Source organism: Nerophis ophidion, linkage group LG15, assembly GCF_033978795.1.
Source record: "Nerophis ophidion isolate RoL-2023_Sa linkage group LG15, RoL_Noph_v1.0, whole genome shotgun sequence".
Classification (NCBI taxonomy): Eukaryota; Metazoa; Chordata; class Actinopteri; order Syngnathiformes; family Syngnathidae; genus Nerophis; species Nerophis ophidion.
The window spans coordinates 20760286-20785169 of NC_084625.1; the positions used below are offsets into that span (position 1 = coordinate 20760286).

General features: G+C 40.8%; 2 protein-coding genes across 2 annotated transcripts in view; both read right to left on the minus strand.

The window, feature by feature from the left end:
- Window positions 1-1477: 1477 nt before the first annotated feature.
- On the minus strand, window positions 1478-16185 carry lztfl1 (leucine zipper transcription factor-like 1). Its single transcript, XM_061921680.1, has 11 exons — window positions 16066-16185; window positions 15883-15962; window positions 12546-12670; window positions 11072-11266; window positions 9254-9311; window positions 5076-5147; window positions 4928-4993; window positions 3836-3913; window positions 3591-3767; window positions 3372-3475; window positions 1478-2124 (listed from the first exon to the last, which is right to left on the minus strand). Exons 2-11 carry the CDS (start codon window positions 15916-15918, stop codon window positions 2106-2108), a joined length of 930 nt encoding a protein of 309 aa, XP_061777664.1. The 5' UTR covers window positions 15919-15962; window positions 16066-16185; the 3' UTR covers window positions 1478-2105.
- Window positions 16186-18934: 2749 nt separating this feature from the next.
- Window positions 18935-24884, minus strand: part of tmem108 (transmembrane protein 108) — a 33851-nt gene continuing 27901 nt past the window's right edge. The window contains exons 4-6 of the mRNA XM_061921681.1: window positions 22510-23469; window positions 22198-22349; window positions 18935-20271 (exon numbers count right to left, since the gene is read on the minus strand). Of these exons, the coding sequence (XP_061777665.1) occupies window positions 20155-20271; window positions 22198-22349; window positions 22510-23469 (1229 nt within the window). The 3' untranslated portion in view covers window positions 18935-20154. The remainder of the gene's footprint in view (window positions 20272-22197; window positions 22350-22509; window positions 23470-24884) is intronic.

A 24884-nucleotide genomic window follows, 5' to 3' on the forward strand; every position in this document is an offset into this window, starting at 1 on the left:
CGAAAAAAACTAAGAAAGACGAGGAATGCTTATTTGGAATATCCCACGGGTGAACAGGCTAATTGGGAACAGGTGGGTGCCATGATTTTGTATAAAAGCATCTTCCATGAAATGCTCAGTCATTCAAAAACAACGATGGGGCGAGAGTCACCACTTTGTGAACAAATGTGTGAGCAAATTGTCAAACGGTGTAAGAACAACATTTCTCAACGAGCTCTTGCAAGGAATTTAGGGATTTCACCATCTACGGTCCGTAATATCATCAAAAGGTGCAGAGAATCTGGAGAAATCACTGTACAAAAGCAGCAAGGCCGAAAACCAACTTTGAATGCCTGTGACCTTCGATCCCTCAGGCGGTACTGCATTAAAAAATGAGATCAGTGTGTAAAGGATATCAATCACCACATGGGCTCAGTAACACTTCAGAAAACCACTGTCAGTAACTACAGTTTGTTGCTACATCTGTAAGTGCAAGTTAAAACTCTACTATGCAAAGCGAAAGCCATTTATCACCAACACCCAGAAACGCAGCTGGCTTCGCTGGCCCCGAGCTCATTTAAGATGATGCAAAGTGTAAAGGTGTTCTGTGGTCTGACGAGTCCACATTTCAAATTGATTTTGGAAACTGTGGACGTTGTGTCCTTCGGACCAAAGAGGAAAAGAACCATCCGGACTGTTGCAGCTGCAAAGTTCAAAAGCCAGCATCTGTGATGGTATGGGGGTGTATTAGTGCCCAAGGCATGGGTAACTTACACATCTGTGTAGGCACCATTAATGCTGAAAGGTACATACAGGTTTTGGAGCAACATGTGTTGCCATCCAAGCAACATCTTTTTCATGGACACCCCTGCTTATTTCAGCAAGACAATGCCAAGCCACATACTGCACGTGTTACAACAGCGTGGCGTCTTAGTAAAAGAGTGCGGGTACTAGACTGGCCTGCCTGTAGTCCAGACCTGTCTCCCACTGAAAAGGTGTGGCGCATTATGAAGCATAAAATACAACAACGGAGACCTCGGACTGTTGAACAACTTAAGCTGTACATCAAGCAAGAATGGGAACGAATTTCACCTGAAAAGATTCCAACAGTAGTCTCATCATTTCCCAAATGTTTAATGAGTGTTGTTAAAAGGAAAGGCCATGCAATACAGTGATCAAAATGCCCCAGTGCCAACTTTTTTGCAATGTGTTGCTGCCATAAAATTGTAAGTTAATGATTATTTTCCCAAAAAAAAAGTTTCTCAGTTTGAACATTAAATAGCTTGTCTGTGCAGTGTACTTAATTGAATATAAGTTGAAAAGGATTCCCAAAATCATTGTACTCTGTTTTTATTTACGATTTACACAACGTGCCAACTTCACTGGTTTTGTGTTTTGTATGTTAAGTATTAGGCCCTCATTAGTACCTACTACCTAACCAAATGTTCAGGGACTTGACAACCTTTTGCAGTATGGCGCCTCCTGTTGAGTCAAGCAGTTGAGCTAGTTGCCGCTTTTATTTGCACACAGCTTTTATGCACAGACCGCAAAATGCATGTGTGAAGGGAATACAGGATGTGTGTACAATTACAATGTTGTATATAATTTTACGTTGTTTTTTTTTTTCCTCTCTTTACTCACATTCCAGTCCTAAGTTCACAATAATATGAAATATACGTGGTATTGTTTGCAACATATGTTATCTTCTTTGTATAATATAGGCGAGCAAGGAAATCATTCTAGCAAAGCCAAGCGTATAAACAGCGTACTTTTCTATAGGATCGGACATTCACAGAAAGTCCGATTGTAGAAAATGCTCCTCCTCAATGTGTAGTGGCTTTAAGGAAAATTTTTTTCATTCTGGGAGTCCAGTTCAGTGAAAAAAACAAGGTATCAATGGTGGTATCAATAACAAGATATCAATAACTCTAATTAGCCACCTAGAAGCAGCTACAACATTTTCAGAATAAAACATGATTAAATAACTGCTCACTAAAACGCTGCTTTATTGTGCTTCAGTCAGCAGCTGTGGGGTCGAATGTTGCTCTTCCCAAACCCAGGGGTACATTCTGGTTCCATCATGCTACCTGAATTTTCATTCGAGGTGCATCAGCAGAAACAAGAACTCATTCGTTGGGCTCGTATCTGGAAAGAGACAAAACTGAAATTAGCCAAAAATACTGATGTTTTTTTTGTTTTTCATACTCAGACAACAAAAAGTGTGTGTGATTATCATGATAAAATGATACGGAGCACTAAAACCAGCCATGATGTTGATAAAATTATTGTACTCTTCTACTACATGCACACTAAACCAGAGGTCTTCTATGACCCCCAGGGCGTCCACAGATGTACTGCAGGGGGTCATGCATTTTCGGTTGATTAGACTATATTTCAAATATTTTTTTTATTTCCCGGGTAATTTTTCTACAACTTCAAATGTTTTGAAATGCACATTGACAGTTGCTACAACAGACTGTAGTGTTGTTTGAAAAAAAAAAAAAAGAAGCAGTGGCATGTACCCCACACTTAGTGGACCTTGCAAGTTTAAAATAATAAAATCCAGCCATTCATTTTCTGCTGCTTGTCCCTCTCGGGGTCGCGGGGGGCTGGAGCCTATCCCAGCTGCACTCGGGCGGAAGGCAGGGTACAGTGTGGACAAGTCATTTATAAATAATTATATGACTGCGTGGGTTCCCTCCAGGTACACCGGCTTCCTCACACCTCCAAAAACATGCACCTGGGGATAGGTTGATTGGCAACACTAAATGGTCCCTAGTGTGTGAATGTGAGTGTGAATGTTGTCTGTCTATCTGTGTTGGCCTTGTGATGAGGTGGCGACTTGTCCGAGGGTGCAGCCCACCTTCCACTCGATTGCAGCTGAGATAGGCTCCAGCACCCCCCCGCAACCCGAAACGGACAAGCGGTAGGAAATGGATGGATGGATGTATCCATGTTAGCATTTAATATAGATCGCGATTAGCGCTCTAGTTACATTCTAGCAATTACCACACCAGTTGCCAGCTATCTTTAGCGTGATAGTTGTCGGCTCGGAATAAATGCACCAGTTATCAACTATCGATTAGCACATCCGTTGTCAACTAATAATTAGCGTACCCGTTGTCAGCTAGTGATTAGTGCACTAAGTGTTAGCTAACAATTAACATGCTAATTGAAAGCTAACTATTTACGGCATTATGCTGTATTATTTGAATATCTTATTTTTGCTCAATAACAAGGTACATTTAGGACCAGTTTAAGTTAAAAAAAATAAAAATAATATGGGATATACGAATACGGTGGTCCCCGTGCCATCTCTCATCTCCATCCGTTTGGGGGTCTATGGCCTTGAAAATGTTGAAGACCTCTGTGTATAAACCATGTTGACTCACCTTTGTAATCTTTTTCTAATGTCCTTAATTTGCTCATTCTTCTTTGTAAGGATCTCCTTCATGTTGCGATAAGCAGCCGTTTGCTGGAACTTCTTATCCAGCTCCTGGACACCGACAGACACATAATGAAAAGACACATTTAAAACATCACGCTCTGGTAAAGTGAAGTGAAGTGAAGTGAATTATATTTATTAAAAATGACTTGTTGTGGCAGTGGACCTTTTCCGCTAAGGCCAGCTGCTCTTGTACTCGCAGCAGTTCGTGTTTGGCAGAGACCAGGTTCTCCTGCAGGTTATTCTGAGAGGCAGCGCTGACGGTCAGCGAGCGCTCGTAGTCGTCCTTGAGGGCCGCCACGGTGTTCTGCAGACAGCTGATCTCTTTGGCGTGAGCGCTCAGCTTGTATATAGAAATGAGAGTGACAGCTTCAAAAAAGTGCTTTAAGGAGGTCAGATATCGAACGCTACCTGCTGGTCCCCTTGCACATTCCGGAGGTCTTTAAGGGCTCTCTCTGCCTCGGTCTTGTCGTCCAGCACACTCATTGCCTGGGGAAATAAGAACATTGATTTTTAAGCATCCACAACTTGGCTTTTGCAAAAACACACTAAGCGTGATAGTGTTAACAATTTTCTAACATGATCCAAACGGATCAGTTTTTCATAGAAATGACTCCTTTGGGTACCACATTTTCTACCAACAAAAGTGGTCAACCATGTATGTCGATGTTGACTTAAGTGGGCACTTTTTCAGTGATATTAAGAACGAGGGGTGTCCCGATACAAAATCTTCACTTCCAATTCAACAGCGATGTTGAAGCCTGAGTATCAGCAGATACAGACATCAATATTAGTCGAATACAATTATTATAAATCATTGTGCACACTTATTATTTTGTAGTGAGGAATGTTAGAAATGACTTGATGAAATGAAAATACTTAGGTATAAAAAATACTAATCTATTTGTCAAGTGGAATGCACTTAGGCTGTCTTTCTGTAGAGTGGTATTTGTTGTTTTTTTTGGTGATATCCATTGGCCACATTAAAAAAATAAGCTAAGCTCATGACACAGTAAGTGGAATGATGCGGATACGTTTCCTACTAAATACTTTCTAATATACTTCTGCCTTGGATACTCTGTATGTGTAAGTAATATGTAACTATAATTACTATAATTGATACTTATTTACATTGATAAACATGTTTCAAACTGCATTATATTTCAATTAAGGACTTATTACATGTGTAGCTTGAGAGCCTTGCGTGCAGTTGTGTGCTTAGTTGCTGTGTAGCTGCTAGCTCTTAGTAGCCTATAGCCTACCTTTTTTACCTTTTGTAAATGACTTCACCCAAATACAGGAAATGTAGATGTTAACTGGCTGTCCATCTTTGCTTAAGTAAACCCTCTGCAGGAGTGCTTGTATCAGAGCTTGGATCAGGACACCCTCAATAAATACATGGTGGACCAGTACATGATAAGTTGGTCGACTTACACTTGTTGTCGACGTAAGCAGTATCAACTTAAGAGGCAGTGAATGGTGTATGAAAGTATGTTTTTATACCTGGGATTCTAAACTGCGCAGCTTGGCTTTCAGTTTATCATTTTCCTCCTGTAGTCTTGCGATCTCCTAAAATGTAGGAAAATAAATCCAAAGTAAATGAATTGAAAAGAGTTTTCAGTGGCGTTCTCCACACGGTCGAGCATCAGACCTTGTTTAGAAGCTCAGACACGCCACCTTCATTCAGCGGTGCCAACTTGGGTTTGCTGCTCTCCTGGTTCATCTGGGCAAATAAAACAATCCACTGTGCTACTATTCAAATGGCACATATTGATAGCTTTAAAATACAAGGTGTGACGGAAAAGATATATTTCAAATCCAAACTACAAATTTTTATTTTTGAAGTCGTCCTTCGCCACAGCTTTATTGATCATTGAAGGATTCCTCTTGGATCCTTTGCAGCTGTGGTCATGGCCATCTTGACAAGCAGTGTTAACAGTACAGCAACCTTGAAGTTCAGAATGCACCTGTGTATTTAGGCCATGATTCAGGTCATTTTCAAAAAACAGTATCTTAACTTACAGGCTTAAATTGGTTGCGTGAGGGTGCTTTTAACTTGAAACACTTATATCTCAAGTCAACGTCACCAATTGAAATACTGAAATCTATTTAATTGGTGCCTGGTCCTCCCAAATTAGCACAATTTTAATATTCAACATTCCTTAAAAAAAGAAAACACTTTTAAATAAGAAATATTGTATTAAAAAACCTACAATAGAATGTACTACAGACACCTACAATAATTGTATGTAGTAATGTAATAATAATGTACAGTATTAACCTTGTAGAGTGAAATTCTACGGTATCTCCCGACAGCTTCTCGATATTTTTACGCATAGATGTCTGCTGTTCAGATATGATTTTAACATATTTGACTGGGGTTATTTACTGCTGTAATACTGTCTGTTTCAGTATTAGAGGTGGGAATCTTTGGGCACCTCATGATTCAACCCGATTCTGATTATTGTGGTGACGATTCAAAATAAGAATCAATTCTTGAATAAACACGATTCTTGATTCAAACCGATTCTCGCGATGTACTATTTAGTATAATAATTAAACATTTTCAGTTTTAGTTGCTAACGTAAACACGCAGCAAGTAAGCATGGAGATGGACTAAAAAAACATATTTTTAAAGATTTATTATGATAAAAGATGTTAAAAAAATTAAACTAAAATTAAAAATTGCAAAGAAAATAGATTTTTTTTAATTATCATGCATCCATCCATTTTCTACCGCTTGTCCCTTTCGGGGTTGCGGGGAGTGCTGGAGCCTATCTTTCGATTTAAAATTGGAATAAATAAGAATCCTGATACTGATGAGAATCTTTTTTTTTTTTAGCACCCCTATTCACTATGGTGCAGACCAGCAGTACTACACTCTAACTGCTTAGCCAAGTTAGCTATCTACACAGGCACTCATGTTTTTAATGATTTCTTTCTTTAATTTAATGAAGATCATTGCCTTCTTCTCAACACTGTCCATCACACTTACTTCCTTTGTTCCCATGGTTGGAAAACAAATGTTATGTCCATTTCTAGCTATAAGCTAATGCTAACAATAAAACTATTAGTTTCGGTCGGATCTTATTGGGTTCACTGTGGCATTTGTTATGCCAACTACTGGCGGGATGCTTGTACAAACCCCGTTTCCCTATGAGTTGGGAAATTGTGTTTGATGTAAATATAAACGAAATACAATGATTTGCAAATCCTTTTCAACCCACATTCAATTGAATGCACTACAAAGACAAGATGTTTAATGTTCAAACTCATAAACTTTTTTTTTTTTTGCAAATAATAATTAACTTAGAATTTCATGGCTGCAACACGTGCCAAAGTAGTTGGGAAAGGGCATGTTCACCACTGTGTTACATCACCTTTTCTTTTAACAACAATCAATAAACGTTTGGGAACTGAGGAAACTAATTGTTGAAGCTTTGAAAGTGGAATTCTTTTCCATTCTTGTTTTATGGAGAGCTTCAGTCGTTCAACAGTCCGGGGTCTCCGCTGTCGTATTTTACGCTTCATAATGCGCCACACATTTTCGATGGGAGACAGGTCTAAACTGCAGGCGGGCCAGGAAAGTGCCCGCACTCTATTTTTACAAAGCCACACTGTTGTAACACGTGCTGAATGTGGCTTGGCATTGTCTTGCTGAAATAAGCAGGGGCGTCCATGAAAAAGACGGCGCTTAGATGGCAGCATATATTGTTCCAAAACCTGTATGTACCTTTCAGCATTAATGGTGCCTTCACAGAGGTGTAAGTTACCCATGCCTTGGGCACTAATGCACCCCCATACCATCACAGATGATGGCTTTTGAAATTTGCGCCTATAACAGTCTGGATGGTTCGCTTCCCCTTTGGTCCGGATGACACGATGTCGAATATTTCCAAAAACAATTTGAAATGTGTCAGACCACAGAACACTTTTCCACTTTGCATCAGTCCATCTTAGATGATCTCGGGACCAGAGAAGCCGGCGGCGTTTTTGGATGTTGTTTTGGGGACTGCGTGGCGAAGTTGGGAGAGTGGCCATACCAGCAATCTGAGGGTTACTGGTTCAATCCCTACCTTCTACCATCCTAGTCAAGTCGGTTGTGTCCTTGCGCAAGACACTTCACCCTTGCTCCTGATGGGTCCTTGTTAGCGCCTTGCATGGCAGCTCCCGCCATCAGTGTGTGAATGTGTGTGTGAATGGGTGAATTTGGAAATATTGTCAGAGTGCTTTAGTCTCCTTAAAAGGGGTAGAAAAGCGCTATACAAGTACAACCATTTACCATTTGATAAATGGCTTTTGCTTTGCATAGTAGAGCTTTAACTTGCACTTACAGATGTCGCGACGAACTGTATTTAGTGACGGTGGTTTTCTGAAGTGTTCCTGAGCCCATGTGGTGATATCCTTTAGAGATTGATGTCAGTTTTTGATACAGCGCCATCTGAGGGATCGAAGGTCACGGTCATTCAATGTTGGTTTCCGTCATTCAATGTTGATATGGACCGCAGATGTTGAAATCTCTAAATTTCTTGCAATTGCACTTTGAGAAACGTTGTTCTTAAACTCTTTGACTATTTGCTCAAGCAGTTGTGGACAAAGGGGTGTACCTCGCCCCATCCTTTCTTGTGAAAGACTGACCATTTTTTGGGAAGCTGTTTTTATACCCAATCATGACACCCACCTGTTCCCAATTAGCCTGTACACCTGTGGGATGTTCCAAATAAGTGTTTGATGAGCATTCCTCAACTTTATCAGTATTTATTACCACCTTTCCCAACTTCTTTGTCACGTGTTGCTAGCATCAAATTCTAAAGTTAATGATTATTTGCAACAACAAAAAAAAAGGTTTATCAGTTTGAACATCAAATATCGAATATCGGTTGAAAATGATTTGCAAATCATTGTATTCCGTTTATATTTTCATCCAACACAATTCCCAACCCATGTGTAACTCAGATTTTTGCATGCAACTTAAAGCATAACAATTAGGGAAAGCGTGGCGCAGTGGAAGAGTGGCCGTGCGCTACCCGAGGGTCCCTGGTTCAATCCCCACCTAGTACCAACCTCGTCATGTCCGTTGTGTCCTGAGCAAGACACTTCACCCTTGCTCCTGATGGGTGCTGGTTAGCGCCTTGCATGGCAGCTCCCTCCATCAGTGTGTGAATGTGTGTGTGAATGGGTAAATGTGGAAGTAGTGTCAAAGCGCTTTGAGTACCTTGAAGGTAGAAAAGCGCTATACAAGTACATACCATTTATCATTTATCATTTAATTAGCCGAGAGACAGCTCTTATCTCAAATGCTCCATGGGCCTGTGGAAGTGCATCTCAACACTCAATGGCCATCGTTCATTGTGAGTTCTTGCCACAAACCCGGACAATCAACCATTAGATCTACGAAAATATCCTGGTTCAGTGCAGGCAAAGAGGAAAGAGTTGTGGCAAGACAACTTGTGGTTGCTTTACCATGAATGACGCACGCTGTAGGTTGTTCCTCCAGCTGGAGGAACAACCTACTCACTCACCAGACCTGACATGACGCTGTCTGGTTTTTTATCCTCTTTCTCAAGTTCAAGTGGATCGTTAAAAGGCCGACAGTATGGCCATGCATAGGATTCCAAAATAATCTTTCCAGGAGAGCATATACAGTAGACGTGGCAGAGAAAGATGGAAAAGTGCAATAGAGTCCACAGGGATTACTTGGTAGGGGGAAACTTGTAAATTGGATGTGAAAGATATCTTTTGTGACACTTATCTTGGGATTTTTTTAAGACACACATTATACTGTATGAACTGTATAATATATATACAGTACTTCACAATGTGGCGCACCTTATCAGTGGCTTTAAAGTCAGTCTTCTCAAATTCCGCTACTTGCTCTAACAGCTCCCTGTGTGTAAAGAAAACAGCAACAGTTCAAAATGCATTTAATTCATTTTCCGATATCACTGATATATAATCATTTGCATCACATGTGATGGCATTTTTTCACACGCTTGTTTACACCAAAAAAACTGTGGCCAAAGAAGGAGCTCAGATGTGGTTTAAAAAGCAGCTAAACGCACGTAGACAGTTCCCCATGACTGGGCGTATGCGTCGTTTTAGACACTGTCAGTCACGTAGCGTTGAAAAACAATTTTTTTGTATTTCAGAGTTGCATCCACACCACATGTGCATGTGAACAACTCTCACAACAAAGGTTAGTGAGGTAAAAAGTGACATAAAGTTCATCAAAACATAGTAATGTGCAGGGAGTGGCATCATGGAATGTCAATTTTACCTGGTTTGCAATGCGTGAAATAGCCACATCTAAGCAAGGAAGTGGCATTTGATGCATTTGTTTGGCTGACACGCATATGACTTCAGCCTGCTGCAGCTTTTTTGATTGCTTATTGGCAAACCACAGTGTCTTTTGCATGGTCGTACAGCATATTGATACTAATAAAGTACTGTGGTACTACAACAGTACTTTGGTAATAATGAATTAAAAAATGTACTATACAGCTTTTGAAAAATACCGGTCCTTTTTTTTTTCATTGACATGATGGCTCGCCATGTTGACATTGCTGGTAATATTAGCTGAGGTCCATGTGAATCAACACACACACACAGCGCACTTACAAGCGGAAACACAATGGAGATCGAAGAGGGAGAATGGACGTGTTTTGGCTTTGAAACTAGAGATTAAGTTGAAGCTATAAACACTGTAGCAGCTAACGTCCCTCCACAGTATATGAGCTATTTATGCATCACTAATACTCGCCTCAATGGCGACAAATAAACTACGCTTCTTAAAAGTATCATCGCTGCAGGGCAAAGAATAGCTAAACATGCTTCACTACACACCGTAGCAGGATACAATTGCTAACAGCTAACAACCAATTAGCACTCCCGAATAAAAAAAAAATTGGTGGATCAAACCGTTAACGATACCACAAGGTCCGTATATCATCAACACTACAATGATTACATCAATATTTTTTTACTTTTACAAAAGCTATTTTCAGTTTTTTATTGTTTATAAATTCAGGAAACATGTCCCTGCACACAGTAGAACTTTAACTATGACGGGGACAGCGGACTGCGTGGCGAAGTTGGGAGAGTGGCCATGCCAGCAATCTGAGGGTTCCTAGTTCAATCCCCACTTTCTACCATCCTTGTCACGACCGTTGTGTCCCTGAGCAAGACACTTCACCCTTGCTCCTGATGGGTCGTGGTTAGCGCCTTGCATGGCAGCTCCCGCCATCAGTGTGTGAATGTGTGTGTGAATGGGTGAATTTGGAAATATTGTCAGAGTTAGGAGCCTTTGTAACCCTTTTGCTTACTTACCACTAAGTGAGAAGTAGTCTAGTAGGTTCACTAATATGTAATTTAATGTGTTCTTTGATTGCAATAAGAAATGTATATATATGTATTATAAGATTTTATGTTAAAATAAAGCCAATACTGATTTTTTTGCTGTCTCCTTTATTGTGAAAAGTATTGATAAGTATCGATAAGTATCGATAAGTATCGAAATACATCTTGATACCAACACCGATACCAAAATAGACATCTCTTATCTAACATAAACAACAAGGTTATAATCCAAGAGGCTTTTTAGAAAAAACGGACAACAGCATAGTATCTGTATTTGACCTCAACACTCACCTGTTCTCCAGTTCTGAGATGTCTGTTTGCAGCCGAAGGAAAAACTTTTCGGCCTGGTAGAAGATCTGCCTGAGGAGCAGGACGTTGGTGTGTGCAGTGTTGATGAGCTCCATCTCCATCTCGCCACGTACCACCGCGTGTAGCCCATCCAGCATATCCCTCACCTCGTCCACAGTAAAGGTTTCCTCCACAAGCCTGTGGACACAAATACAGACACATTAATACAACCGTAAATTGACAAGATCTGTATTATAAATGTGCCTTTTTAGTGCGCAACAAGAGCGAACGCATGTTATTCCTTATTCTTGCATGTAATATCCTACTGACCAATTATTTTTTTTGCTGACTCAATTAAGGATGTGTATCTCTGACATTTGCATGAGCACTGTACTGTTCCCCTTGTGTGTGGAAATGGACACCAGTCAACAGCAAGCCAAACTCCATCCAAAATGAATATGAAAGTCATTCTTAATTGGATAAGTTGCCAATGCCTTCTGACAAAGGCAAGAAACAGAGAGCTGTAGGACATTAAATATCACACGCGTGTCCACAGAATTAAAATCAGCTTTACTGGCCAGGTATGTTCGACACAAAAGGAATTTGACATGGTAGACTGATAAATAAATATTACCTATATATTAAAACTACAAACAAGCATTTAATTAACTAATATGTGCAAGGCTAATAAGATAATAGTGCAGTAGTGAATAGAGCAACAGGACGATGAAGTGAACATGAGTTAGTACATTTAGATTAATTTTAGCTCAGGGGTTGCGTGGAGGAAAATCTGTGCATACGCGGGCCTGACTATTAAAATCATGGCATTAAAACAAAAAAATAAAGACAAATTCAGATTGTTGTCTTTGTCTTACTTTGGCCACAAATAGAACAAACACACTCTGAAAATATTACAATAAAAATATAGAAAAAAACACCGGCAGCGGAAAGTTTACATCGATGAAGGAAATAAGAAAGTGAATGAATGTTTATAACTGAATACATTTACATATGCATAAAAATGTGTTTTCTTTAGTATTATTTTTTAAATGAATTAAGTAACGTTTATGACAACCTTTTTCCAAAACACAATACAGAATGTGAGATATAACAGGATAATGGATATATTTTTCATTTGTTTTCAAAACGGTTACAAAAAAGTGTGACCCCAAAATTTACAGTGGGACCCCATTTTTATGACTTGATGGGGGTCCCTGGGACCCCAATTTGAAAATTCCTAGCGCCAACAATGATAGAGCACTGGTGCATTCAAAACAGCAGCAGGCGGCTGTGGCCTGCGGGGCGGTTCTAATACTAATCAAATATCATCCCCGCGGGCCTTGACTTTGACACCACTGGCCTAGGGGAAGAAACTGTTCTTTTAACAGGTTGTCGTGGCTTACAGTGATTTGTAACGCCTGCCAGAGGGAAATGAAAGAAAATACAATAATAAATAAAGGGCAGAACAAGCACCCACCTGCTGTCTTTGAGTTCCTCGAAGCAGGAGTCCACAGTCTTGAGTCTCAAAATCCGCTTCGAACGTGCAAATCGCATGTAGCTTATCACCTCGCTCTGATGATGCTCATTACACCCAAATTCAGCCTTTGTAAAGGAAATTGGAGCAAAGTTAAAAAGCAATCAAATTAAGAAATGGACACCCTCTAATCAGTATCAGAATGATACTCTCGTTCTTTGTTGTGTTGTTGAAATATTATGTTATATTTACAGTTGTTTACAAATTACTCACTATTGACCTCATTTTGCTCAAAAATCATCCATCCATTTTCTACCGCTAGTCCCTTTAGGGATCGCAGGGAGTGCTGGAGCCTATCTCAGCTGCTTCGGGTGGAAGGCGGGATACACCCTGGACAAGTTGCCACCTCATGGCAGGGCCAACACAGATAGACGGACAACATTCACACTCACATTCACACATCCATCCATTTACTACCGCTTGTCCCTTTTTCGGGTCGCGGGGGGTTGCTGGAGCCTATCTCAGCTGCTTCGGGTGGTAGGCGGTGTACACCCTGGACAATACGCTGCCTCATCGCAGGGCCACATTCACACAGTAGGGCCAATTAAGTGTTGCCAATCAACCTATCCCCAGGTGGATGTCTTTGGAGGTGGGAGTTTTTTTGATTGATTGAAACTTTTATTTGTAGATTGCACAGTACAGTACATCCATCCATCCATTTTCTACCGCTTATTCCCTTCGGGGTTGCGGGGGGCACTGGAGCGTATCTCAGCCACAATCCGGCGGAAGGCGGTGTACAACCTGAACAAGTCGCCACCTCATCGCAGGGCCAACACAGATAGACAGACAACATTCACACTCAATTTCACACACTAGGGCCAATTTAGTGTTGCCAATCAACATATTCCCTGGTGCATGTCTTTGGAATTGGGAGTTTTTTTGATTGATTGAAACTTTTTTTAGTAGATTACACAGTACAGTACATATACCGTACAATTGACCACTAAATGGTAACACCCGTAAATCGGGGTCTACGTTAATCAATTTATGGGAGGAAGCCGGAGTACCTGGAGGGAACATGCAAACTCCACATAGAAAGAACCCGAGGCCCAAACCCGGGATCGAACTCAAGACATTCGTATTGTGAGACACATGGATTAACCCTTGTGCTTCATCTATTCATCCATTTTCTACCGCTTATTCCCCTTTGGGGTCGAGGGGGGTGCTGGTGCCGATCTCAGCTACAATCGGGCGGAAGGCGGGGTACACCCTGGACAAGTCGCCACCTCATTGCAGGGCCAACACAGATAGACATTCACATTCACATTCACACACTAGGGCCAAATTAGTGTTACCAATCAAACTATCCCCAGGTGCGTGTCTTTGGAGGTGGGAGTTTTTTTGATTGATTGAAACTTTTATTAGTAGATTGCACAGTACAGTTCATATGCCGTACAATTGACCACTAAATGGTAACACCCGTAAATCGGGGTCTACGTTAATCAATTTATGGGAGGAAGCCGGAGTACCTGGAGGGAACATGCAAACTCCACATAGAAAGAACCCGAGGCCCAAACCCGGGATCGAACTCAAGACATTCGTATTGTGAGACACATGGATTAACCCTTGTGCTTCATCTATTCATCCATTTTCTACCGCTTATTCCCCTTTGGGGTCGAGGGGGGTGCTGGTGCCGATCTCAGCTACAATCGGGCGGAAGGCGGGGTACACCCTGGACAAGTCGCCACCTCATTGCAGGGCCAACACAGATAGACATTCACATTCACATTCACACACTAGGGCCAAATTAGTGTTACCAATCAAACTATCCCCAGGTGCGTGTCTTTGGAGGTGGGAGTTTTTTTGATTGATTGAAACTTTTATTAGTAGATTGCACAGTACAGTTCATATGCCGTACAATTGACCACTAAATGGTAACACCCGTAAATCGGGGTCTACGTTAATCAATTTATGGGAGGAAGCCGGAGTACCTGGAGGGAACATGCAAACTCCACACAGAAAGAACCCGAGGCCCAAACCCGGGATCGAACTCAAGACCTTCGTATTGTGAGACACATGGATTAACCCTTGTGCTTCATCTATTCATCCATTTTCTACCGCTTATTCCCCTTTGGGGTCGAGGGGGGCGCTGGTGCCGATCTCAGCTACAATCGGGCGGAAGGCGGGGTACACCCTGGACAAGTCGCCACCTCATTGCAGGGCCAACACAGATAGACATTCACATTCACATTCACACTCACATTCACACACTAGGGCCAAATTAGTGTTGCCAATCAACCTATCCCCAGGTGCGTGTCTTTGGAGGTGGGAGTTTTTTTGATTGATTGAAACTTTTATTAGTAGATTGCACAGTACAGTTCATATGCCGTACAATTGACCACTAAATGGTAACACCCGTAAATCGGGGTCTACGTTAATCAATTCATGGGAGGAAGCCGGAGTACCTGGCGGGAACCCACGCAGTCAAGGGGAGAATATGCAAACTCCACACAGAAAGATCGAAACCAGGACCTTCGTATTGTAAAACACATGCACTAACCCCTGTGCTTCATACAAAATAAAATTAATTATCGTATTTGCTTGAATTGCCGCAGGGCATATAGTATGCGCCTGCCTTGAATTACTGTCGGGTCAAACTCGCTTCGCAAAATAATTAGCGCATGCTTAGTATTACCCCCTGGTCAAACTCGTGACGTCACGAGTGACACTTCCCCTGTCATCATTTTCAAAATGGAGGAGGCTGATTTCAATACCGGTAATTTGAAATCGCATAAAGGGAATAAGATTAAGAGCTACTCAGTAGGATTTAAGGTCCAAGCTTACATCACACTCACATTTTTACTGCATGCCTTTGGTAAGTGCCGGAGTGAGAAGAGGTTTGAAAATAAAAAGCGCATGCTTACTTTTACCGCATGCCTTTGGTAAGCGCAGGGGTGAGAAGCGGTTTTAAATTAATTAGCGCCCGGGCGGCAATTCAAGGAAATACAGTAAGTGTAATTTGTTGTAGATATTTTTTGTAGTGTCTTACATTGTTGTATCTATTGTTCACAAATAGTTTTGTTGTTGCTTTGTTTGTAAAAAAAAAAGTGAACAATATCAGTATCTGCGTTACTGACTGGTCCCTGTATTTACTTGCTATCGGATCGATACCAACATTTGCTACAGTGATAGCCAAGGTTATAGCCGCCGAGCTATCTTTAGCCCCTCTTACAATATACCACAGGTACTCTAAGACAACGTAGCAAAGTATGTTTAGGATGACACATTCTAAGAAATACTTCTAACTACAAAGGGTGAATTACAACAAAAAGATTCCTACCATGGTGGCTGTTGCGCTAACGTTAGCGTCACACATTTAGCTAGCTTGTGGCTCAAGCTGACAGGAAAAGTGCGTGTGCCCTGTAATTTTATAAAACACTCCAGTTAGCTATAGTGTAGATTGGCTGTTAAGCTAATTCTGTTTAACCAAAATAGTTAAAGTAAATATAAAGAGAAGTTATACACTATTTTTTAGAAGATAATCTGTCAGACTGTCCAGCTAGCAGTGTTGCTCAGTCTTTGCCAGCGAATGCCTAGGAAACGAGCAAAAGCGTCATTGCCTTGGTTACTATCGTTGCGTTCAGGGACCTACGTAAAACATGACACTATGCTTCCAAGACGCCAACATTCGGTTACAGCAGTGGTTCCCAAACCTATTTCAGTGATGTACCCCCTGTGAACATTTTTTTAATTCAAGTACCCCCTAATCAGAGCAAATATTTTTTGGTTGGAAAAAAAGAGATAATGAAGTAAAATACAACAATATGTCATCAGTTTCTGATTAATTAAATTGTATAACAGTCCAAAATATTGCTCATTTGTCTTTCTTGTACTATTTGGGAAAAAAGATGTAAAAATAACTAAAAACTTGTTGGAAAATAGACAAGTGATTCAATTATAAATAAAGATTTCTACACAAAGAAGTAATCATCAACTTAAAGTGCCCTCTTTGGGAATTGTAATAGAGATCCATCTGGATTCATCAACTTCATTCTAATCATTTCTTTAAAAAAAAAAAATGAAATCTTTAACATCAATATTTATGGAACATGTCCACAAAAAATCTAGCTGTCAACACTGAATATTGCATTGTTGCATTTTTTTCAAAGTTTATGAACTTACATTCATATTTTCTTGACAAATTATTCAATAATGTGTGGGCTCAGTTGGTAGAGCGGCCGTGCCAGCAACTTCAGGGTTGCAGGTTCGATCCCCACTTCCGCCATCCTAGTAACTGCTGTTGTCTCCTTGGGCAAGACACTTTACCCACCTACTCCCAGTGCCACCCACTCTGCTTTACAAATAATGTAACTTAGGTATTGGGTTTCACTATGTAAAAGCGCTTTGAGTCACTTGAGATAAGTGCTATATAAATATAATTAACTTAATTTCACAATACACATATTTAAGAAGGATTTTTGAATTGTTGCTATTTTTAGAATATAAAAAAATAAATCTCACGTACACCTTGGCATACCTTCAAGTACCCCCAGGGGTACGCGTACCCCCATTTGAGAACCGCTGGGTTACAGCATTAAATGAAATATATAACCATTCAGACATAGCTGTAATTATCATTTAAAATTATAGTATGTATAACCAATTAGTTTTTATTTTATTCAACCATATTTCTGCTTAATTGTTTTTAAATCCCAGACTAATTCTACCAATTTCCTAATGGAGCTCTTAAATACGACATTATACAGTGCGATACCATAGACCAGTAGTTCTCAAATGGGGGTACGCGTACCCCTGGGAGTACTTGAAGGTATGCCAAAGGGTACGTGAGATTTTTTTTTAATATTCTAAAAATAGCAACAATTCAAAAATCCTTTATAAATATATTTATTGAATAATACACCGACAAAATATGAATGTAAGTTCGTAAACTGTGAAAAGAAATGCAACGATGCAATATTCAGTGTTGACAGCTTGATTTTTTGTGGACATGTTTCATAAATATTGATGCTAAAGATTCCCAAAAGAATGCACTTTAAGTTGATGATTACTTCTATGGGTAGAAATCTTTATTTATAATTGAATCACTTGTTTTTCAACAAGTTTTTAGTTGTTTTGATATCTTTTTTTCCAAATAGTTAAAAATAAGACCACTACAAATGAGCAATATTTTGCACTGTTATACCATTTAATAAATCGGAAACTGATGACATAGTGCTGTATTTTACTTCTTTATCTCTTTTTTTTTCAACCAAAAATGTTTTGCTCTTATTAGAGGATACTTGAAATAAAAAAATGTTCACAGGGGGTACATCACTGAAAAAACTTGCGTTCCAGCAATGTATTACGGCGGCGCTTCTACGACGTCCCGTGATGTAATTTTTGAATATTTTGTTTTGGATGAAAATAATAGTTTAGTTGTATTAAAATATAACAATATTATAAAAATTGACAAATGGTAGATAAAAAAAAAACAGGGAGTATTATCACACACAATTTCAACTACTGTATTTCCTTGAATTGCCGCAAGGCATGTAGTATGCACCTGCCTTGAATTACTGCCGGGTCAAACTCGCTTCGCAAAATAATTAGCGCATGCTTAGTATTACCCCCTGGTCAAACTTGTGACGTCACGAGTGACACTTCCCCTGTCATCATTTTGAAAATGGAGGAGGCTGATTTTAATACCAGTAATTTGAAATCACATAAAGGGAAGAAGATTAAGAGCTATTCAGTAGGATTTAAGGTCCAAGCTTACATCACACTCAAATTTTTACTGCATGCCTTTGGTAAGTGCCGGAGTGAGAAGAGGTTATAAAATAATTAGCGCATGCTTACTTTTACCGCATGCGTTTGGTAAGCGCAGGAGCGAGAAGAGGTTTTAAATGAATTAGCGCCCCGGCGGCAATTCAAGGAAATACGGTACCTTCACTCTACTCTCATTGCAATAAATGACTCACGGGAGCACCCCAGACTCCCCACCAGAATATTTTATAATGCATTTTAAAAATGGATATATTGAATACATGCTTCCATCCATCCATCCATCCATTTTTCTACCGCTTATTCCCTTTTGGGGTCGCGGGGGGCGCTGGCGCCTATCTCAGCTACAATCGGGCGGAAGGCGGGGTACACCCTGGACAAGTCGCCACATGCTTATTAATCTGTAGAAAATATGAAAGTGATGTGATCAGGAGGAGTGTTGTTAACTATAATAAGTAATGATGTGGTCAGGAGGAGAGTGCTGAACTATAATAAGTAATAATTACTTATTGTAGTTCAAAGGCTTTTATGATTTTAGCCAACATAAGTCAATTTATGTTGGCTTAAATCAACAGGATTGATTCAGTTTAAAACCTATGAATGAAAAGAGATTGTTTTCATTGTTTTATTGTTCAGCAGTAAAAAGTACAGTGTATATACTACAGTACAAAAAAATACATCATGTTGAACACTTTGCTCCACTGTGCAAAACAACAAGCTGGGCTGCTAGTAGCCAATGCAAAAAAAAAAAAAAAAGTCAACATCCATGTTGTTAAGAATCACCTTTTCATTCCATGATTGAACACATTTAGGATAATTTTGAAGTGACAATTGGCAGCATTAAATACTAAGTGGAAGTTGCAGCACTCGAAATGTCCAAACTGAGATGCATTTTTCCAAAATAAACCACCCCTTCCTTATATGTGCTGATAATGAATGTTTGGGCACAGGTTGTCGCACGTAAAGTGTGATTCATCACTCAGCATTTGGATCATGGTAATAAAGGAGGTGGTTGAAGTGCTAAAGCGCTGGAGCAAATCTCAAACTGGGCACGACACACACAAGTGACAAGACACACACAAACACAGAGGCACAGGGCAACATGAGCATGGAGAACAAGGTGGGGGAAGACTACAGCAGACACACATATGACCTACAAAGGCAATAACTGAGGAATTATTAAGTCAACGGCGTGGTCCTTCCTCTGAGAAGCTGGTGACAAGAGAAGCAGCTACTTCTCTTTGATTGACACTGAAATAAAGGACTATAACCCAAGATTTAAAGCTATTCATAAACACCCTTTATCGCTTTAAAATATTAAACAGATTATACTATAGGTGGTGCAGACATATCATAATTGGTCATAATGAAAAAAAAAATACAGTTGGTTGTGTATTTTAGAATTATCTTTTTAATTTGAACACTCCTAAATTATGCAAAATAACATACCGCTGAGTATAATGTTGATTTGAAGCCATTGAATGACTGATCATGTGATCATTACCTGGAAACATGCATCAACCCCCCAACAAAATAAAACAGGCATTATATTCAAGTTGAACAGGCTATAAGTCATTTTAGCTTGATTATTTATCTAAATAATAAAACAACTGCACTTTCTCATAGCATGTTTCTTCTCTGTGAGGCCACAGTCAATAAACAAATTAATTTGTTTATAAAGACATAAAAACTTTTTTTTTATCACAATTAATAATTTTGTAAAAAAATGTACATCAGAAAAATATGCAGATGTATCCTCATAGTAAAGACTGTATACATCACCGCGCTCTATGCCATATGCAGCGTTTTACAAAATAAGACGGTATTGTCTCTAGATGGCAGACGCTTTGTCTCTGTTGATGAAGAGGGTCTCTTGGCAGAAAGGGTTCACCAGCACTACACTGCTGCTGCTGTAGTCCCCGTTTGGCGGCAGGCAGCTGTCGTGCTCCTGCAAAAATACACCAGTTAGCATAACACTGTGAGTCACTATTCGCCAATAAAACTGAATAAAAGTTGGTGCTTATAAGGTGAACAGAGATGGAAGGTAGGGGTGACTCAGGAGGAGATGATGATGGAAAATGGTAGATAATGGTGAGTCAGGAGGGGAGGAGGGAGTGGAGGCATCATAGCTAACATAACAAAAACTAATGATCTTAATATGAAATCCAATTAGATTTAGACTAAGTTGCATTATCCTACCAAACATACACAACACCTGGGTGTCACCAGGGGCATCCTACACATGATTCAGCCTCGGCCCCCCTCTCCTGACGAGGAAAAATTGGAGGAATGAAAGAAAAAAGACATCAGGTGAAATGGATGGTCAATGGAAATAGACATATGTGCAACAAATTGCATCAGAAATTACATAAAATGGCAAAGTTGGCTAGGAGATCCTTTTTACGCTGTTACAGCATCTTTAGCCACTAGATGGCAATGTAACCAACAATAAAAAATACATTCCAGGGCATCTGTTCTTTGTAATTTTGTCATACATGTTGACATGTCTTGTTTTAGAGACTGACATGTAGTAAAGGCAATATTTGGATTAATAAAACAAAGTCAATTGCAGAGGCGTATTAAGTTAAGTTAAAGTTTATGGTGATTCAACCCCCAATTCCAACCCTTGATTCTGACTGCCACGCAGGGAGGTAATAGGTCCCATTTTTTTATAGTGTTTGGTATGACTCGGCCTGGGTTTGAACTCACAGACTACCGATCTCAGGGCGGACACTCTAACCACTAGGCCGCTGAGTAGGCCACAACTGTGCAACATTAGCAGTGACAGCAGCATCAGACTTGGACTGTGTCTCAATTTGCGCACTTCCATACTTAACACTATATACATACTTACTAGGGATTTTATATCACAGTTGTCATGACCCAAATTATCATGGTTTTTATTTTTTTCGCAGTATTGTTGAAGGTGCTCAAAAGTACTTATACACACACTAAAATCTTCGACCAATTTAATTTTTAAATAATTAATAACTAAAATAAATAGACACACTGCTAGAAAAGCCACTATTTTTTTTACATGTTTTGTGTTTCTTATGCTTCATTGATAGTGTTTTAGTGTTAGTAATTTATCTGTTTTGATGCCTAAGCTTTTAGTGTGTTAAATATTGGTTTGTACGGCAGCACTTTAAGATTTATTCAAATGAAAAGAGCATAACACATAAAATGTATTATTAATATTTATCAATATTGGTGGGCATTTTAGCGTCCTACTCTGTTTCAAAGGTCCTTGAACGCACCGTAAAAAAAACCTCTGTCTGGTATTCCTGAGTATAAAACGGTCACACTGTCCTAAGAGAGCACAGGTTCACTGTGCACATTTGAATATGTTAGTTGCTCAGACAACAATGTGTTTATATGAATTTAGATTAGGGTATGTAGTTTTCTAATGGGGAAATAGGTTAATGTCTCTTGTTTGTATGTTAGCATTTAAACTAGCGAGCTGGAACCAGTCAGTCCGTGAGTTCGTTATCAAAGTGCAGTTATGATTTAATGTTTTTAGATATTTTTTTATTTAAAATGATAATACCAACGGAAGTTTTGCCGCAGTTCATGGTTATATCTCTAATACTTACTCTAGCATTTTACATATATTGATGTGTTCTGACGGAAGTGATTAATTTGAGATACAGTCTGAGGGGTATCCCAAAGCATCAATATACGCAGAACAATTGTTAATTAGTGCCTATGGACCCTCTCCGCCCCCAACAAACATCATCATGTAGTTTGTTCCAGGATTTCTTTGCCCGAGGCCTGCTGCTGACTGAACACATTGATCCTGGTGTTGTTTTCATTCTGCTGACTGATAGCGCAGCCTCAACTCAACAGTCTCCACTGAGTGTGGGCGCTTTTGTACCTCGCTCTCCAGAGTGTGAATCTCTCTGGGCAGCTCCACGGCATGCCTGCTAAAGTAGTCCATGGTAATGGCATTGTTCCAGTAGCTCAGGTTGTTCTCCTGACCTGACGACTTCTTCCTCCTCCTCATGCAGCACACGGTCAGCAGCACGGCTACAACAGGAAAAAAAAAAAACACCGGTCACTGATTTTTGCCAATAGGGGGTTTTATGTCTCATTCAATGCTTAGGCCATTTTAGCCAATCAGAAGCCACAAAAACACACTTTTCAAAAAAAGCACAATATTATAAAAATTAACTGTCCTTTTACTTACAGCAGGTCGACACAGGCACACTAATGGCCAGCACGATCCACACAATGTCCATCCGACTCAAGCAGATGGTGACGCGGGATGGGGGCGAGTCCACTGTGGGCCCTGAGCTGTTGTCGGCGGTCCAGGGGTCCTTTGTGGTGGCGGGGACTTGCCTGTTCAGGAAGCTACCACTGTCTGTGGATGGACGCTCTGAGTGGCTGCTTTCCTGAGCGGCCGTATCATTGCGGGCATTGCTGCTGTTGGATGGCGCCCCCACGTGTGCTGTCACTCGCCCGGGTCCAAGAGGGTCATTGTTTGTGGTGTTAGGGAGGGGGGATGGGAGCGTGACCCTGTCGGTGTCATTGGTTGTTAGGTGGTTATTTGGGGTTAGCGTAGGGTGGAATTCTGTGGAGAGAGCGGAGGTGGGCACGGAGGAGGTTTGATTCTCTGATGAATTCTTTCCAGGAGCGATCAACTCTGCCTTAGGCGCCAACAGCAGCTCATCCGTTGGGGGCTCAGTCTCATCGGCATGCACCTCCCTCAGGGTGATGACGTGGTGTCCCTGAGCATACTCCCTGAGGGACCGGAGAACTTCATCCTTATCCTCTGGACTCTTCACAGGATATGGGTTCTCCCTTCTCAGGTTGTGCCTATGGGTAGTCAAAGCGTTTGGGACAACCGTAACCAGGTCATGAGCGAGAGGTACTCCTGGGGCCTGTCTGGAGGGTTCAGTGGTGAGACGCCAGAATGAGAGAGGGCGGATGTTTGTGGGTCCAGGTCCCCTTTTGAGCGACCACTCTCCGCTGCTGGATCCTTCCCTGTGCCAGTCCAGGTGGAGAGGCTCAGAGGCAGACAGGACGTGGTTGCTGCTGCTGCTGCTGGCAGTTGCCATGGTGACAGAGTCCTGGGACATATGGCCGAGGTACAGCTCCTGTGCTGATGACACAAGTACTGCTGGCAGTGCTAGAAAGGCGAGAACACCTGCAGAGACACAAAAAGAACCAATTCTTTATGTTCTTGCCTCTACGTGCCCGTGCACAATTCCTTTCCGACGACCCCTCTTTCCGTTTTGCAATCCACAGGAGACGCGGTCTTGTTGTGCATTCATTACACACCTCCGCCATTAATCTACTGTGTTCTTCACTCCTCTCGTTTAATGAGATTGCTTCATTAACCGCACGGCGCACTGGACTGTGACATGTCGTCGGAGAGCAACGATGAGGCTGCCAAATCGTGAGCTCTCCAATCAGAACCCTTGCTTGCCTGTGGCATCATTATCACTGTGGTGCTGCTTCAAATACAAGTTGCAGTGGGAGCTGTTTCCAATATTTTAACTCCCAAAGATGACCAACCAGTAAACTACAGCGATGTCATTGTAATCGATGTTTAAACAAGAAAAAAATAAATGTGTGACACATAAGTCATTCATTTCCAATTTATTGGCACACAGTCTAGCATAGCTATTAAATGTGGATCTCCCATTGGAGCCTTGCTGTGTATTTAAGCTTTTGGCATGGCGACCATGTGACATGACAGGATAAAAAAGGTATTATCATATATTATCAAATATTGGATTTCCTTCAGAATGTGAGGTCATTTTAGTCCCATTGGAGAGGGAACTCTTTACATTCTGGTCAGTAATGCACATTAAGACAAAAACGTAAAGACACCTCATTTTTCATTTCCACAGAGGACCATAAACCCTAAAGCCGAGATGCAATTGCAGTTGTACCTCGGTTTTCATAGGCTCCACTTTTCGTATGATTCTATTTAGGGGTGCACAAAAAGAATCGATTTCTCTCTGAGTCACGATTCCTATTCATTCTGATTCTAAATCGAGTTATCCATCTATCTTTTTTCTGCCGCTTATCCCTTTCAGGGTCGCGGGGGGTGCTGGACCCTATCTTAGTTACAATCGGGCGAAAGACGGGGTACAACCTGGACAAGTCTCCACCTCATCGCAGGGCCAACACAGATAGACAGACAACATTCACACTCACATTCACACACTAGGGCCAATTTAGTGTTGCCAATCAACCTATCCCTAGGTGCATGTCTTTGGAAGTGGGAGGAAGCCGGAGTACCCAGAGGGAACCCACGCAGTCACGATGAGAATATGCAAACTCCACACAGAAAGATCCCGAGCGCAGGATCAAACCCAGGACCTTCTTATTGTGAGACAGACGCACTAACCCCTCTTACACCCATCCATCCATTTTCTACCGCTTATTCCCTTTGAGGTCACGTGGGTGCTGGAGCCTATCTCAGCTACAATCGGGCGGAAGGCGGTGTACACCCTGGACAAGTCGCCACCTCATCGCAGGGCCAACACAGATAGACAGACAACATTCACAGTCACACACTAGGGCCAATTTAGTGTTGCCAATCAACCTATC